General features: G+C 43.9%; 1 protein-coding gene across 1 annotated transcript in view; it reads left to right on the forward strand.

Annotated features, from left to right (window-relative positions):
* SEPTIN6 (septin 6) overlaps positions 1-19,330 on the forward strand; it is a 1,039,180-nt gene that overhangs the window by 610,693 nt on the left and 409,157 nt on the right. Inside the window, exon 6 of the mRNA XM_044053963.1 lies at positions 13,747-13,843. Coding sequence (XP_043909898.1) covers positions 13,747-13,843 — 97 coding nt within the window. The remainder of the gene's footprint in view (positions 1-13,746; positions 13,844-19,330) is intronic.

Consider the following 19,330-nt stretch of genomic DNA (forward strand, 5'->3'; position numbering starts at 1 on the left):
ATTGCATCTGTTCAAGGCATCCTTTTTTCCCACCAGCGCCAGTACAAAGTGTATAGACAGTTTTGTCTGGGGAGTAGTCAGTGGGGATGCAAGTGCTAGTCACTTGGGGATGGAAGCTCATCAATATCTAGGAGATGCTGGCAGTGTTTTATGCCTTGAAAGTTCGTCGCTACCTTTGGACTCCAGGTCCTCCTCTGGTGGTTACAGACATAACAGGGATGTGGTACCTCAAGAAACTAAGGGTATGAAGTCATCACTGTGTGTGCCAGTTGGCAATGATAGCCTGAGAGTGGGCTTCTCGGTACTTTGTTTCTTCAGGCATCAGATGTCCCATCAGGACAGAATATTGTGGCAGACATACTGAGCAGATCTTGGGCAGACCCACACGAGTGGAAGCTCAAAGCAGTGGTGTTCTAGAATCTAGCCCAGATATGGGGAACACCTGTAACAGACCCATTTGTTCCTTTCAAAACAGACAGCTGAAGAACTTCTGTTATAGACAGCCATGCAACTATGCTTGAATGACAGGAACATTCTCATTCCCTGGGATGGGAATTTTCTTTATATTTCCACCTTTTCCAGTGATTCGCAAGATACTTCTGAAAGTTAAGAGAAGTGCCACTGATCACTGTGGTGTACCCCCTTTTGACCCATGCAGTATTGGTTCTCCTTGTTTATGGTATTGGCCAAGGGCAGTTACCACAGACTTCCTCAGAGGATGGACCTGGTCAAACCATCTTGGGGGCAACTGGTGCACCCCGATTTGAAGAAATTTCTTTTAACACCCTGGATGATTCTATCTGGACTCTGTTTAGGATTTTGCTTTTTGATAATGTGCAGCAGGTGTTAAAGGAGGCCAGAAAACCTGCTATTAGAAAATCTTATGTTTACAAATGGAGTCTTTAAGTGGTGCCTAAATGGAAACAGAGGGTATATTGTGATTTAATATCTCTGGTCTTGAAATATACTGGTGTGAGCTACTTCCGGATGGGTTAGCATATGTGCCCATTTAAGGTGCATTTAGTGACCATCTCTGCTTGTTTGCAAATGGACCCCCACCCCCTCCTCCTTTCCTTCTTGGTAAACAGTTCATGAAAAGTGTTGTATATGAGATGACCTCCCAAGCAAATTCCACTTTTGTGGGATCTCAGCTGTTTTCTTGAAAAATTAACTACCATTTAAACTGGCAGCAAATGCTGCCCTTGAGTTCTTAATATGGAAAACTGTTTTGCTTATTGATTTGACATCTGCAAGGTGGGTCTGTTAGCTGCTAACTCTCAGTGAGACAACCTTACCTGATTTTCTACAGCAATAGGGTTGTGTTATTTCCTTATCCTGTTTTCAGGCTGAAAGTGGTTTGTCTTCACTTTGTCAGTCTTTTAATCTCCTTGTGTTCTTTCTGGAACCTAAGTGTAAGGGACATATCTTGAATGTGCATAGGCAGCTCATGTACTATCGTGACAGAACAAAGCCCTTTAGGAAGGCTGAAAGGCTTTTTTTTTTTTTTAACATACAAAAGGAAAAGGGAAATAAAAAGAAATATCAACATTGTCTGTAAGCAGTTCACTGTACATGGGTTGCCTGCCCTCTGGTATTTGCTGCACCCACCATGATGAGGTGAATCCAGGCAAGGAAAAAGTACTTTTCACCAGGGCCTTTTTCTTCAGTGAAATTTTGAAAAGGAGTGGAATCGAAGTATTCTAGATGCAGTCACTTGGTCCTCTGTCCGTGCCTTCACAAAGCATTACAAACTGGACGCTTTTGTAGAACTGATGCAGCCTTCATGAGGATCCTTCTCCAGGAGCTCCTGGACCCTTATCCTTCCTCCTCCCAGGTTGAGTTGGGAATTACCCATTTGCCAGTAAGCACTTGTGTTTGTTGAATGTAGTATAGCTGTATATGATCCACTTAGATGTTCGTGGAACGCACGGCCTTACTTGACAGTGCCCTCCCACCATCCTTCTTTTTGTTTGGTATATGTCATTGGTTGTAGGAGGTGTTGTTGAATGTGGTTCAACCTTTTTTTGGGAGGGGACAGTGCTTTATGAACATTAAGTGATGTCCTTCAAGGATGCATCTGCAGTCCTTACAAATGGGTTGTCCTGTCGTCAGGCAGCCCTTCGGTCGGCCGGATTCCAAAGTCTGGGTCTGGCCTCGGCTGGTGTCGCACTTCACCCGACGTCATAGTGGCAGTTATTCGGGTATAAAGGCATCAACCGACGCCATTTTCCCCAGTCTTTCTTGCCGCGTGGCGCCCGAAGCAGAAGCTGTTCGCAAGTGCCGGTCGGTCAGAACCGGAGATTACTACTACCGTATACTACTACGAAGACTTCTAAAAAGCTAAGTACCTCGTTGGGGACTCTTTCTTGCCTCAGCCGATGTCAGAAAAAGTGAATAACTGTTTAACTTGTGGGAAACAAATACCTCATAAAGATTTCCACTCTTACTGCTTACCCTGTTTAGGCCCAGACCACGACGTAGCAGCTTGTCTAGCCTGTGCTTCTTTTAACCGGCGGACGCTTAGATGTCGGTCTGAATTTGCTGAGGAGTTTTTCAGCTCAGATTTTGCTTATATTATGCCGTCGGATCCTCCGACTACGCAAATGTCTAAAAAGCGCAAGGAAAAGGACCGACACTCGCGGTCCGCGGTTTCGGCCGAAACCGCGGTTAAGCCAACCGCGAGTGTCTCTGTTTCGGCCGAAACCGAGCAAGCGGTTCTTCCTTCGGCCGAAAACTTACCTTCTAGCGAGGCCTCTTCCAACCTTGTGGAATCGGCTTCAGAAAACCCACCTGCTGTTGCAGTTTCTCAGGAATTATCTGACACTATTCCCTTGGATATTTCTACCCCTGCACGTGGAGCTGCTAGGCCACCGGCAGCCATGTCCATTAAGGCCTTTGCCAGGGCTAAAGCAGCTAAAGCTATTAAAACTGTGCCTGCTAAGACCCCCTCTCACAGGCCTAGCTCCAGTTCTCAAATGCTTAGTTTAGCAGAGGATCTCATTTCTTTAATCCGAGGATCCCAACCTCAACCAGACAGGGCCTCTCAGCCACCTCCAGAGAAGAGGCCTAGAGCAGAGCCCCCTCAGCCACTTTCTACAGATGATTCCTCTGATGATTCAGATGATACAGACCCTCCAGAGGCTCCTTTCTCCCCTTATGAAGACTCTGATGCTGAAGAGTCCATCCCTTCTGCCTCTCCGCCTGAGGAATTTTCCTTTGGGGAAACCTTGCATGCTATGAGGGAACAATTTCAGTGGCAGGGCCAGGATTTTTCAGATTCCAGAAAAAGGCTTAGTACCTTTCTGCATTTACCACAACATAGGCCTTTAGCCATGCCTCCAGTTCTTTCTGTTGTAGATTATGCATTTAATGATGCTTGCACTGCTCCTGATTTTCTACCTCCGGCCCCTGCTAAGCCTGATAGATACTACAGGGTCCCGGACACGCATTACCATTTGTATAAGGCTCCTTTTGCAGATCCCGAGACTATCTCACAAGGACCTAAGGCTGTAGCAGCTACCTCTGCTAAGAACCCCCTCCCCTCAGAAAGGGAATCCAGATCCTTAGAGAGATGGGGTAAAAAAGTTTACACTTCTGCTACTCTTTCAGCTAGGGCCTTGAACTGTCAATTTCACATGATCCAGTATCAAGAATTTATGCTAGACCAGTTAACCAAAAAACTGTCCTCTGATGAACCATTAGACAAAAAATCTGTTCAGGAAATGGTACATAACATTCAGCAAGTCAGTAACCATTCCTTAAAATGCGGCTATGATGCACTGGAAGCTTCCTTTAGATCAGCCATGACTGGCACAGTTATCAGAAGGCATGCATGGTTAAAAGAGCAGGCCTTACCAGACCATGTCAAGTCCAAACTATTAGATGCTCCTATGGATAAGATCAATTTGTTTGGCTCTCCTGCACAACAGGTGCTGAAGAAGATGGAAGAGAAGGCAAAATCTGTCCAAACAGTAAAAGATTTCTTACAGGTCCAACCGCCAAGGTTTAGCAGGAATTGGCCCTCCAAGAATTGGTCCTTTCCAGACTCCTCCAGAGCTCAGAGAGGCAGGAATAGGCGTTCAAGAGGCAGAAGCCAATCCGGGGTGCCTACAGGGACGCCAGTGGCAGAGTAACAACCAGCAAAGTACAGCCACAGACACAGCCACCACCACAACTACAGGACAATCACAGTGACTTGGCTCTGACACCGCCTACCAGGGAACAACTAGAAGCACCCTTAGGCGGGAAGCTAGCCTTATTTTCAATAAACTGGCATTACATCACAAGAGACAAGTGGATTTTACAGACAATAGATCAAGGCTACAGGTTTCATTTCCATACTCTACCAGGGAAGAGAGGGATGCCAAACCTACCTCCAAATCAAAAGGCAGAAGCTCTAAAACAAATATCTCAATTATTAAGGATGAGAGCTGTGGAAAAGGTACCATCTATGGAGCAAGGAAAGGGATTTTGCTCCAGACTCTTCCTGGTACCAAGAAAAGAGAGCAAATGGAGACCTATTCTCGACCTGTCCGCTTTAAACACATTCCTCATTGTTCCAAAATTCAAAATGCTGACTCTACAGCAGCTTCTTCCCATGCTGGGCAAGGAGTCTTGGCTGGTGACTCTAGATCTCAAGGAGGCATACCTGCACGTCCCCATATGACCAAATTGCAGAAGATACCTCAGATTTCTTGCAGGATCAGAGCATTATCAATTCTCAGCATTGCCCTTTGGCTTATCTACTGCGCCCAGAGTGTTCACGAAATGCCTGGCATCAGTAATTGCTCATTGCAGGCTTCAGGGAATCCAAATCTACCCCTACCTGGACGACTGCCTGATACAAGCGGACAACAAAAACAAACTAGCAGAAGACTTACAAAGGGTCATTTACCTGCTACAAGCCCTGGGATATACAGTCAATATAAAAAAGTCAAGGCTGATACCATCCCAAAGAATAACCTTTTTGGGTGCAGAGCTGGACACATCAAAATAAATGGCATTCCTAACAGTAGAAAAACAGGAGCACCTGCCTCTCTACTTCTTGACATTAACAAAGCAGAACCATCTAACAGCAAGAAAAGTACTGCAAGCCTTGGGCTTCATGGCATCCTGTATAATATTGGTTCCTCATGCCAGACTGCATATGAGAAAACTACAGTGGTACCTAAGGAATTTATGGTCTCAACACAAGCACAGCCTAGAAACCCAAATTCCAATAATTCCATGCCTGAAGCAAGAATTCCTATGGTGGGCTCAGGCCTGTCAATCAAACACAGGATTGCCCTTCCACAGCACTCAACCAAGCCAAACCATCACGACGGACGCCTCAGACCTCGGTTGGGGGGGGCCCACATGCTGGACAAGTGCATACAAGGCTTATGGACTCAAGACCAGCTGCACCTACACATAAATTTAAAGGAAATGCTGGCAGTAAAACTGGCAATTCAGGCATTCAGACCATTTCTCCGACAAGGTCAATTGATAAGGACAGACAACACCACAGTTATGTGGTACATCAACAAACAGGGAGGCACACATTCGTATCCTCTATGCCGGATGGCACTGGACCTCTGGAATGTGGCCCTGAGCTACAACATTCAGTTACAAGCAATTTTTGTACCAGGAAAAGAAAACATTCTAGCAGACATATTAAGCAGGACTACCACGGATGCCCACGAATGGATGCTGCATCCGGACATCTTCAAAACCATTACAAGAAAATGGGGACTCCCAGAAATAGACTTATTTGCATCCCCACGCAATCACCAGCTAAAGAAATTCTGCACAAGGACGTACCACCCACTTGCTTGGAAAGTGGACTCCCTATCTTTCAGTTGGAAAAACCTGACAGCATATGCATTCCCACCTCTTCCTTTGATGCACAAGGTGCTATTGAAGATCAAAGAGGACCGTCCAAGGATCATTCTGATAGCTCCAGACTGGCCAAGGCAACATTGGTACCCATTACTGAGGTGCATGTCTCGGGAACAAATATGGCCACTACCCCTGGTTCCCTTGCTGTTAACACACAACTACAACATCCTGCATCCAAACCTGAAAACTCTGCAGCTGGCTGCCTGGAACATTGCATAAGATCAATTAACCCAAATTTATCCCAAAGGGTTAAAGACATTATCCTTGAGGCTCGCAGACCCTCAACAAGAAAAAATTATTCAGCAAAATGGAAAAGATATCTCATTTGGAGTACTGCAAAAGGAGAAGATGTGTCACTGGTTAACATAGCCAACATCCTGGAATACTTGGCAGAGCTCTTCCACACAGGCCTGTCCTATTCCTCCATCAAGATTCATGCATTTCAGCAGAATACGACTTGGATCCTCCTGTCTTTTCACATCCTCTGCTCAGGCAGTTTCTGAGAGGAATTAAAAATGTAAAACCTCCTAGGAAGCCACCATTACCAGCATGGGACTTGAACTTTGTGCTAGAAAAATTGACACTTCCTCCTTTCGAACCAGCAGCAACAGCAGAATTACAATACTTATCATGGAAAACTGCTTTCCTGCTGGCAATCACTTCAGCAAGAAGGGTATCTGAACTACAAGCATTAATGGCAGTACTACCCTTCCTGATCTTCCATCAAGATAGTGTCCATGAGAACAAATCCTACTTTTATGCCTAAGGTGGTCTCCAGAGTGTCTTTAAATCAGGCTATCCACCTACCTACATTCTTCCCCAACCCACAGAACAGGGGAGAAAGACTGTTGCATACCTTGGATGTGCATAGACAATTACGCTACTACCTGGACAGGACCAAGGGCAATAGAAAAACTGACCAGCTACTGGTAGCATACGCAACAGGAATGGAAGAAAAAGCAATTTCAAAACAGAAAATCTCCAAGTGGATAGGAAATTGCATTAGATTTTGTTACTCCTACCATGGAAAGAAAACTCCAGAAAACATCAGGCCTCACTCTACAAGGGCTACAGCCACTACCACAGCCTTCTTACGAGGAGTGGCTACCAAGGACATTTTAGAGGCTGCTACTTGGAGCTCCGTGCATACATTTGCCAAGCATTATAATTTACCTTTATACTCTAGATCCTGAGCAGGTTTTGCCACTGCTGTTTTGCAAGGGATCCTAACTACACCATAACTTTATTTTTCCTCCTCCCCCAGTTTGGCTATGGTATTCTACCCATTTGTAAGGACTGCAGATGCATCCTTGAAGGACATAGTACAGTTTTGTACCTACCATAAATGTAGATGTCCGATAGGAATGCATCTGCAGTCAGGATTACCCACCTTTCCCCTCTGTGGTACTCCTAGGGTATTTGCCCATCTTATAGCTAGCTGGGGGGATCTATTATGGTGTATTTGTTTGTATATATGTACATACATGCTTATTTTTTGTGTTTGCTCTCTACTATTTGGAATCATTAGCATTTATCCAAATTTAGCCTTCCAAGAGGACACCTGGCATCTGGGGCAAGAAACACTGAGGAAAATGGCGTCGGCTGATGCCTTTATACCCGAATAACTGCCGCTATGACGTCGGGTGAAGTGCGACACCAGCCGAGGCCAGACCCAGACTTTGGAATCCGGCCGACCGAAGGGCTGCCTGACGACAGGACAACCCATTTGTAAGGACTGCAGATGCATTCCTATCGGACATCTACATTTATGGTAGGTACAAAACTGTACTTTCCCACTGCTTCTTTTTCCTTTGCTCTTCTTGTTGTAACCTAAAAATCTGCACTGGTCCTTTCTGTGAGTGTGAAGGGCTGTCCTAGTCCTGCCAGTTGATTGGTACTTCACCCTCACAGATGGGCAGTGGGAGGAATTCTGAGCTTTGACAGACTGCTAGGGGGAGGATTGCAGGGCATCACTACCCATATGCCAGTCGAGCGGTGTGTTCTGTGCACATCTGCAGTTACAGGTAAGTGGAACTTATGCAACTGTACTATATTGTGCAACTCTCTTAAGGCTACTGTTGCAGTAAGATGTCCTTCAAGGATGCATCTGCAGTCCTTACAAATGGGTTGTCCTGTCGTCAGGCAGCCCTTCGGTCGGCCGGATTCCAAAGTCTGGGTCTGGCCTCGGCTGGTGTCGCACTTCACCCGACGTCATAGCTGCAGTTCTTCGGGTATAAAGGCATCAGCCGACGCCATTTTCCTCAGTCTTTCTTGCCGTGGCGCCGAAGCAGAAGCTGTTCGCAAGTGCCGGTCGGTCAGATCCAGAGATTACTACTACCGAATACTACTTCGAAGACTTCTAAAAAGCTAAGTACCCCGTTGGGGACACTTTCTTGCCTCAGCCGATGTCAGAAAAAGTGAATAACTGTTTAACTTGTGGGAAACAAATACCTCCTAAAGATTTCCACTCTTACTGCTTACCTTATTTAGGCCCAGACCACGACGTAGCAGCTTGTTTAGCCTGTGCTTCTTTCAACCGACGGACGCTTAGACGTCGGTCGGAGTTTGCTGAACAGTTTTTCGGCTCAGATTTTGCGTACATAATGCCGTCGGATCCTCCGACTTCACAAGTTAAACGCAAAAAGGACCGACACTCGCGGTCCGCGGTTTCGACAGCGGTTAAGCAAACCGCGAGTGTCTCGGTTTCGGCCGAAACCGAGCAAACGGTTCTATCTTCAGCCGAATCCATGACTACTACCGAGGCCCCTTCTAACCTGGTTGAATCGGCCTCTGAGATTCAGCCTGCTACTGTGTTTTCACAAGAATTATCGGACACCATCCCTTTGGATGTTTCAACCCCTGCACGTGGTGCTGCTAGGCCGCCTGCAGCCATGTCCATAAAGGCCTTTGCCAGGGCTAAAGCAGCCAAACCTTCTAAATCTGTGCCTGTTAAGCCCCCCTCTCACAGGCCCAGTTCCAGTTCCCAAATGCTCACTCTGGCAGAGGATCTCCTCTCTTTAATAAGGGGATCCCAATCTCATCCAGACAGGGCCTCTCAACCTCCTCCAGAAAAGAGACCTAGAGCAGAGCCCCCTGAGCCAGTGTCCTCAGATGATTCTTCTGATGATACAGACAATACAGACCATCCAGAGGCTCCTTTTTCTACTTATGAAGACTCCGATGCTGAGGAATCGATTCCTTCTGCCTCTCCACCAGAGGAATTTTCCTTTGGGGAAACCTTACATGCCATGAGAGAGCAATTCCAATGGCAGGGACAAGATTTCTCAGATTCAAGGAAAGGGCTTAGGACCTTTTGCATTTACCACAACATAGGCCTTTAGCTATACCTCCAGTTCTCCTGTTGTAGATGATGCATTTAATGATGCTTGCACTGCTCCTGATACTTTGCCTCCAGCCCCTGCTAAGCCCGATAGGTTCTACAGGGTCCCGGACACACATCATCATTTATACAAGGCTCCTTTGCAGATCGAGACTATCTCCCAGGGGCCTAAGGCAGTAGCCGACCTCAGTTAAAACCTTCTTCCTTCTGAAAGGGAATCCAGGTCCTTAGAGATGGGGTAAAAAAGTATACACCTCTGCTACTCTCTCAGCTAGGGCATTGAACTGTCAGTTTCATATGATCCAATACCAGGAGTTTATGCTTGATCAGTTAACTAAGAAATTGTCCTCTGATTCTTTAGATAAGAAATATGTTCTAGAAATGGTGCATAACATTCAGCAGGTTAGTAACCATTCTTTAAAATGTGGCTATGATGCACTGGAAGCTTCCTTTAGATCAGCCATGACTGGCACAGTTATAAGAAGGCATGCATGGTTGAAAGAACAGGTCTTGCCGGATCATGTTAAAGCAAAACTATTAGATGCTCCTATGGATAAGGTCAGTTTATTTGGTTCTCCTGCTCAACAGGTACTGAAGAAAATGGAAGAGAAGGCAAAATCTGTACAAACAATGAAAGATTTCTTACAGGTTCAGCCTCCAAGGTTTAGCAGGAACTGGCCTTCCAAAAATTGGTCCTTTCCAGACTCCTCTAAAACTCAGAGAGGCAGGAATAGGCGTTCAAGAGGCAGAAATCAATCCAGAGGAGGTGCCTACAGGGGACGCCAGTGGCAAGGTAACAACCAGCGAGGCACAGACACAATTACTACCACTGCAACAGGACAATCACAGTGACTTGGCTCTGACACCGCCTACCAGGGAACAAATAGCAGCACCCTTAGGCGGAAAGTTAGCCTTATTTTCAAAAAACTGGCACTACATCACAAGAGACAAGTGGATTTTGCAAACTATAGACCAAGGCTACAGGTTTCATTTCCATACTTTACCAGGAAAAAAGAGGAATGCCAAACCTACCACCAAATCAAAAGACAGAAGCTCTAAATCAAATAGCTCAATTAGTAAAGATGAGAGCTGTGGAAAGGGTACCATCTATGGAACAAGGAAAGGGATTTTACTCCAGACTATTCCTGGTACCAAGAAAAGAGAAAAATTGGAGGCCTATTCTTGACCTGTCCGCTTTAAACACATTCATCATTGTTCCAAAATTCAAAATGCTGACCCTACAGCAACTTCTTCCCATGCTGGGCAAGGAGTATTGGCTGGTGACTCTAGATCTCAAGGAGGCATACCTGCACGTCCCCATATGACCAAATTGCAGAAGATACCTCAGATTTCTTGCAGGATCAGAGCATTATCAATTCTCAGCATTGCCCTTTGGCTTATCTACTAGGCCCAGAGTGTTCACGAAATGCCTGGCATCAGTAATCGCTCACTGCAGGCTTCAGGGAATCCAAATATATCCATACCTGGACGACTGCCTGATACAAGTGGACAACAAAAACAAGCTAACAGAAGACTTACAAAGAGTCATTCGCTTACTGCAAGCCCTGGGATATACAGTCAATATAAAGAAATCAAGACCGATACCATCCCAAAGAATAACCTTCTTAGGTGCAGAATTGGACACAGTAAAACAGATGGCTTTCCTAACTGCAGAAAAACAAGAACAACTTCCTCTCTACTTCTTGGCATTAACAAAGCAGAACAAACTAACAGCAAGGAAAATACTGCAGGCCTTGGGCTTCATGGCATCCTGCATAATCCTGGTCCCTCATGCCAGACTGCATATGAGAAAACTACAGTGGTACCTGAAGAATTTATGGTCTCAACACAGGCACAGCCTAGAAACCGAAATACCACTAATCCCATGCCTGAAACAAGAGTTCCTATGGTGGGCTCAGGCATGCCAGTCAAACCCAGGTTTGCCCTTCCACAGCATTCAACCAAGCCAAACCATCACAACGGACGCCTCAGACCTCGGTTGGGGGGCCCACATGCTGGACAAGTGCATACAAGGCTTATGGACTCCAGATCAGCTGCACCTGCACATAAATCAAAAGGAAATGCTGGCAGTCAAACTAGCAATCCAGAATTTCAGACCATTCCTCCAAGAAGGGCAGTTGATAAGGACAGACAACACCACAGTCATGTGGTACATCAACAAACAGGGAGGCACTCATTCATACCCTCTATGCGGATGGCTCTGGACCTATGGAATATGGCTCTGAGCTACAACATTCAGTTACAAGCAATTTTGTACCGGAAAAGAAAACATCCTAGCAGACAAATTAAGCAGAACTACCTCGGATGCTCACGAATGGATGCTACACCGGACATCTTCAAGGTCATCACAAAGAAATGGGGACTGCCACAAATAGACCTATTCGCATCCCCACTCAATCACCAGCTCAAGAAATTCTGCACAAGGACGTACCACCCACTTGCTTGGAAGGTGGACTCTCTATCCTTCAGTTGGAAAGGCCTGACAGCATATGCATTCCCACCTCTTCCTTTGATGCACAAGGTGCTATTGAAAATCAAAGAGGAACGTCCAAGGATCATTCTGATAGCTCCAGACTGGCCAAGACAACATTGGTACCCATTACTGAGGAGCATGTCTCGGGGGGGAAAATGTGGACACTACCCCTGATTCCTTTGCTGTTAACTCAGAGCGGCTACAACACCCTGCATCCAAACCTGAAAACTCTGCAGCTGACTGCCAGGAACATTACATAAGAGCAACAAACCCAGATTTATCCCAAAGGGTTAAAGACATTATCCTTGAGGCCCGCAGACCCTCAACAAGAAGGAACTATGCAGGAAAATGGAAAAGGTTTCTCATTTGGAGTACTGAAAGGGGAAAAGATGTGTCAAAGGTAGACATTGCCAACATCCTGGAGTATTTGGCAGAGCTTCTCCATACAGGCCTGTCCTATTCCTCCATCAAGATACATGCATCAGCTATTTCTGCAGAATACAGCTTCGATCCCCCTGTCTTCTCGCATCCTCTACTCAGGCAGTTTCTGAGAGGAATTAAAAATGTAAAACCTCCTAGGAAACCACCATTACCAGCATGGGACTTGAACTTTGTGCTAGAAAAATTGACACTCCCCTTTCAACCAGCAGCAACAGCAGATCTTCAACACCTATCCTGGAAAACTGCTTTTCTGCTGGCAATTACCTCAGCAAGAAGGGTTTCTGAGCTACAGGCTTTAATGGCAGTACAACCCTTCCTAATCTTCCATCAAGATAGTGTCCATGAGAACAAATCCTACATTTATGCCTAAGGTGGTATCCAGAGTGTCTTTAAACCAGGCTATCCACCTACCTACCTTCTTCCCCAATCCACAGAACAGGGTTGAAAGACTGCTGCATACTTTGGATGTACATAGACAGTTGCGCTACTACCTGGACAGAACCAAGGGCAATAGAAAAACTGACCAGCTTCTGGTAGCATATGCAACAGGAAGGGAAGGAAAAGCAATTTCAAAACAGACAATCTCCAAGTGGATAGGAAATTGCATCAGATTCTGTTACTCCTACCATGGAAAGCAAACTCCACAGAACATAAGGCCTCATTCTACAAGGGCTACAGCCACTACCACAGCTTTCTTACGAGGAGTGGCTACCAAGGACATTATAGAGGCTGCTACTTGGACCTCCGTGCATACATTTGCCAAGCATTATAACTTACCTTTATACTCTAGATCCCGAGCAGGGTTTGCCACTGCTGTTTTGCAAGGGATCCTAACTACACCATAATTTCTTCTTCCTCCTCCCTAGTTTGGCTATGGTATTCTACCCATTTGTAAGGACTGCAGATGCATCCTTGAAGGACATAGTACAGTTTTGTACCTACCATAAATGTAGATGTCCGAACAGGAATGCATCTGCAGTCAGATTACCACCCTCCTTCCCCTCTATGGTATTCCTAGGGTATCTGCCCATCTAATAGCTAGCTGGGGGGGGATCTCTTATGGTGTATTTGTTTGTATATATGTACATACATGCTTATTTTTTGTATTTGCCTTCTACTTTTTGGAAACATTGGCATTTATCCAAAATTTAGCTATCCAAGAGGGCAACTGGCATCTGGGGCAAGAAACACTGAGGAAAATGGCATCGGCTGATGCCTTTATACCCGAAGAACTGCAGCTATGACGTCGGGTGAAGTGCGACACCAGCTGAGGCCAGACCCAGACTTTGGAATCCGGCCGACCGAAGGGCTGCCTGACAACAGGACAACACATTTGTAAGGACTGCAGATGCATTCCTGTTCGGACATCTACATTTATGGTAGGTACAAAACTGTACTTTATCCCACACTGATAAATTCCATTGTGTGCTCCAGGGCTCCCCAGCTCTTTTTTACTTTTAGCAGTTATGGGCAAGTTAGAATCTAGAATTTTATATTTGCTTTGAGTTTGCGGTGCACTCAGAAATGTCTGTTTTTAGACTTTGAGACTAAATAATAGTCTAACTCTAGTATGGTCTTCTGTTGCTTATTACAGGCTCATTTGCCATTTGCTGTAGTTGGCAGCACAGATGAATTAAAGATTGGAAATAAAATAATGAAAGTACGACAGTACCCATGGGGAACAGTGCAAGGTAAGTTACATATCTGAAAACAGCTTTGTAATTAAGTAAAGCAGATTTGTGACTTAACGGGAACATTATTTCTTTGAAATCTTGAGCATGACAGAATTGCTTAATATGGGATGTAAGAGCATGGTCTTACAAAAAATCTAAGATGTGGCACATTTGGGAGTTTTTTTTAGTATAGAAGTGAAAATGAGAATTTTTTTGCCCTTTCAGTAATTAAAAGCATTTTCCTTTTTTTTTTTTCTGAGTATTGACAAAGGGATATTGAAGTGGCTACTAATTTTTCAGCAGTGGTCCTTACTTGCGCCTGCTCTTACATCTTCTGTGTTGTCAGCCATACAAGTCATACAGGCTGGCTGTGAGGGCCAAGCTCACCTTCTCTAAGATCCAAGGTATTAGAACAGTTGGGTTTGCTTCATATCCTTGTAAAGTATGTTATTTAAAGAATAGATGAGTAGGAAAATATCAGTCATACAGATCAGTGCTACAGCATAATTCCTAATCTATGGAAAATGGCAAAATGAGGACTCTACCCTTCTGGTTTAATTTAAAATTTTTGTGGATGTCCTTTGTGAGCCAGGCTTCTCCATTTTAGACATATTTCCAGCATACAGCTTTAAAAAGATGTTTCTCCTACTAATATTCAGTTATCTGCTTTTACAAGGAATAGTTTATCAGCAGGGCTGGTGTTAGCATTTTGGGGGCCCCCAGCAGATGTCAAGTTGGGGGGGCCCCTAGACATTTCCACACTCACATATCACTCTGTCACTGCCACTGCTCCTAATCAACCTTTTAGTTCATGCTGCAAACCTTTAGGAGTAGTAAGCACAGACTGACCTGTAGCTACAATGCTCTTAAATTATAATAGGCCTATGTACCAGGGTCTATATTAGATCACCGAACGCTTAGGTAAGCGAACGGTGATTAATCGACCCCATGTAAGCGAATGTTTACAAAACCGAACTGTCAGAACAGAGATTTTTTTCCAAGGGAAAAAAATCACTGTTCCAACAAAGGAAAAAAAAAGAGAGCATATTAAAACATGAGATTAAGTGGGGGCTTCGCACATGCTTTACACCCCTATATATATATATATATATATATATATATATATATATATATATATATATATATATATATATATATATATATATATATATATATACCAACTCTAAGACCGCACTACAGTGCCGAAATGGCAAAGGCAAGCAAATTCTTTCCCATAGAAAGAATTTGCTTATATGCCGCTTTGATATTTTGCAGTTTGTTTTTGTCAGTTCGACCAAGATGCATTCGAAAACATGCATCTTTGGGCTACTGATAGGAACCCTATTTACCACTCTATGTTGGCCCATGTCATAAAGGGGCATTTACAGTTACTGGCATTTAGTTGCAACAATGAAACATTGCAGCAACTCTATGTACAGGTCTGGACTGGGGTGAAATCGCACCCTGGGCATACTGATTCAGCCACCCGCCCCAACACAGACACCCGCCAGTCTTCCCCAGTTTCCCCCATCTTGGGCTCCCTATACCATGCACTTGATTTTGTTCTTGCCTTTCTCACATTTGCCTTAATCTTCAGCTTTTTCAAGAAGCCATAACTTCCTATGTTCTCTGAAGTGCATTTCAAAGTTTTTTTTTTTTTTTTTTTTATTTTAAAACAAACTTTTCATCCAGTGATGGCTTGAATAGAAATTAAGGAAAGAAATTGTGTTGCTGTTCAACTTTAGTTTTTCTTGCAGCCTTTCAACACACCTTTCAATAACCGTTAAGGAAATAACTCAAATAAGGCAGGGCCCAAGAAGTCATAGGGTTATGGATGCTCTGGGATGTATTTTACAGCATTTTCCCAGCCGTTTAATCAAATGGTGACCTCAAAAAAACATAAGTAAGAAAAAATTGCAGCCTTATGTTTTTTTTTCCCCCAGGGAAGACATAAGTTATACTTAATGTTCAAAGAAGACAAAATAGTAGCTCACAATAAACTAACAAGCCAGTTGTCTGGATACACAGTTCCTATCTGGGAACTGCCTGCCTCCCTAACCCCCCCCCCCCCAAAAAAAAAAAAGGTCTGTGCATCCCTCTGGTGTTAGACTGGGATAAAAGCAGAGGTTCAAATTGCCACCATTGTGCATTTCAGGTGACTGCTGACTTGCATATCATAGCATGCCTCCTCACTCCTCAACCCAGACTCTCAAAGGCAGCTACCTGTACACATGCCTGAAGTTTGATTGTAAAAAAAAAAAAAAAAAAGAGTACAGTAATGTGTTCTACTTTGTTGCTCCTAGACAACACATTCGTACACCTCTGAGATCTGTGAGAAAAGTAAAAGAAACGATCACCACACTGCCCTCAGCCTAAACACAAGCTACAATAACCTCATGTGTACACCTTTAAGGTTTGACTTTTACAAATTAAAGTAATAATGACACAACCCCCCCCCCCCCATAACCTACATACACATCCAAGCAGGGCTGCTTTTAGAATGGATGCAGAGGCCATTATCAGCTTTACGCTCTTTAACCTGAACATGGCTGAGATATGATCCTGTTAGGAGATAATGAGAGAATTAATACATTTTATCCTCCTCATTTTTCCCCCACCAGCAACAGCTCTTGTGGAGCTACCACACAGTCAAGGATGATTAAAGGAGCTGCCCTGTATTCATTTATACAGTTTGGGGAGTGGGTGGCCCCAGACTCTTAGAAGATCTAGGTGGCTAAATGTTCTATCATATATTGTATGCATTCATTTTGAAATATAATTACTCATTAACTACATTTTTTACTGATACCCAGAAGAATAATGTATGTGCCCTGACATTTATTGGGTGTGTGCACAAATCACTGATATTTTACACACACACACACACACACACACACACACACACACACACACACACACAAGCCATAGCAATACTAGATTTATACTTATTTCAGTAAGTAGCAATGCATTGTGCAACTTTTATTCTAGCACACCAGATCAGTAACTGCTGTTCAGCAGTCATCAAACAGCAAAGATAAGTCACTTTTATTAGGTGCAAGCCTATCACTGTCCCTGATTTCACAGACCTTCCTGATTTTTCTCAATTTTGCTCTGTCCTTTGTAACAAAAACAAAAAAAAAAGTTTGATTTGCTTGTAAATCATTCAGGATTACAGTCAATAAATCCAAACATCAGAGTTTTATACTTAATGTCCAAAAAATGCATTTGATGCAAAAAGGTGTTATACTATTCACTTTTTAATTGAATTATACTATTCACTTTTTAATTGAATTATACTAATGTTTAATACTTTATGTTCTTCGTGTTTCACTGTTGCAGTCATTACATTTGGGTAATCTGCTGGCAGGTTGCCCTCAGTCGGCCTGATTAACAAAGTCTTGGGTCCTGCGTCGGTTGCTGTCCCTTCTTCCATGACGTCAGGGGTATAAAACATGCAGCCGCCGCCATTACATCAGTATTTCTTGCCGCGCGGTACCCGAAGCAGATCGCAAGTGCCAGTCGGCCAACTCCTGAAATTTTCATTTTCGAGTTTCAGAACCGAAGTCTTCAACTAAAAGCTAAGTACCCCGTTGGGGAAACTTTTTTATTGCTCCTTACCGATGTCAGTAAAAGTTAACTGTATTACTTGTGGGAAGCTAATACCTCATAAGGATTTTCATTTGTACTGTATTCCTTGCCTAGGCCCTGATCATAACGTACCTTGCTGTCGGTTTTGTGCTAGATTTAATCAATACACTATTAAATGTCGGTACATTTTTGCTTGTAAATATTTTGGCTCACGATTTAACTATCCAGAAATGACGTCTGTTAGCAATCTGACTACGCAAAGAAAAAGACCGAGACAGGCCGTCGAGGTCCAAAACTGACTATGCATCTCCTAAGCCAGTCGCTAGTTCGCCGGTATTCAGTGAGGCGCTTTCGCAGCCCCTGATGCCCGCTACTTTTGATTCACAGGCCTCTACTGAGACCCATTTGGAGTCCGGTATGCCGCAAGATGCTTTAAGTATGAACCCACAGATGTCTCTACCGTAGATGGGTCCGGAGCTACTGTGCAGGCACCAGCTTCTGATGGTGTTTTCAGGCCTAAAGATTTGTATATTAAACAGACACAGTCTTCAAAACTAAGGCCAAAATCTACTTCTCTGTTTAAAAAGACACTTGGGCCACGTGCAGGCCCTATGGCTGAAGATTTAATTACCTTGATCAGGGGTAGCCAACTCCCTCCTGCTTAAGAGGCCTAGGCAAGACATTGATTATGTATCTTCTGATCAGGATTCTATTTCTTCTGATTCTTCTACTGAACAGGATTGATGTATACCTTCTTATGAGGACTCTGACACAGAAGATTCCATTCCTTCTGCTTCTCCTCCTGAGGATTTCTCTTTTGGGGAAACTTTACATACCTTAAGGGAACATTTCCACTGGGAAAGTCAGATAAAGAGACTTGGGGATTTTCTTCTTCTTCCTCAGCATAGGCCTTTGGCTGTACCACCTGTTCTAGACATTGTTGATGTTTTTTCAGAATCTAGTATGACTCCCGATTCTCTCCCTCCGGCTCTTAGTAAGCCAGACAGATACTACAGGGGTCCTGACTCCCACAAATTCTTTTTCAAAAATCCTACTGCTGGTCCTGAAATATTTCTCAGGGTCCCAAGGGCATTAAGGCCTCTACTGCTAAAACTCCTACCCCTTCTGATAGAGATTCCAGAGCACTGGATAGATGGGGTAAGAAGGTTTACACTTTTGCAACCTTGACAATCGGGTCTTTAAACTATCAATTTTATATGCTTAAATATAATCAGCATATTATGGGACTACTTAAACAGAAAATGATGTTTATTTCTGACTGTGTGGAAAATAAAGATTTACAGGATTTATTACATTCAGCTGAACAAGTTGGAAAACATACTTTGCAATGTGGTTTTGATTCCTTTGAGGCCTCTTGAAAGGCTGCTGTAACTGGATCTGTGCTAAGAAGGCATGCTTGGCTCAAAGAGCAAACTCTGCCTGATCATGTTAAAGCAAAATTGTTGGATGCTCCTTTACAATAGGACAGTCTCTTTGGTAATAAGGTTGAAGAAGTGTTAAAGTTGGAAGATAAAGCTAAATCTATGCAAACTGTGAAAGATTTCTTACAAGTGCAAACTCCAAGATTTAGTAGGCACTGGCCTACTAAGAACTGGTCCTTTCTAGTCCCTTCGAGAGCTGCTCAAGTCAAATCCAGACATTCCAAAGGCTCCTGGTTTCAGTCACAAGGACCTTTTAGAACTAAACAATGGGGTGCCTTCACCTCCAAATCTGGAAACAACAAGCCACCTCCCTATGATAAGTCTCAGTGACTTCCCTCTGTAATCACCAAGCACTTAACTTTTAGCCGTCCCTTTGGGGGGAAAACTGGCAACAAAGTTTCCCTTTTTTTAATGAAAATTGCCAATCTGGTAATCAAAAACCCAAGCCAAACAAGTTCTTCCCTCATGAAGGGGC

This window comes from Protopterus annectens, chromosome 13.part0 (genome assembly GCF_019279795.1).
Source record: "Protopterus annectens isolate FY-2018-M chromosome 13.part0, PAN1.0, whole genome shotgun sequence".
NCBI lineage: Eukaryota > Metazoa > Chordata > Ceratodontiformes > Protopteridae > Protopterus > Protopterus annectens.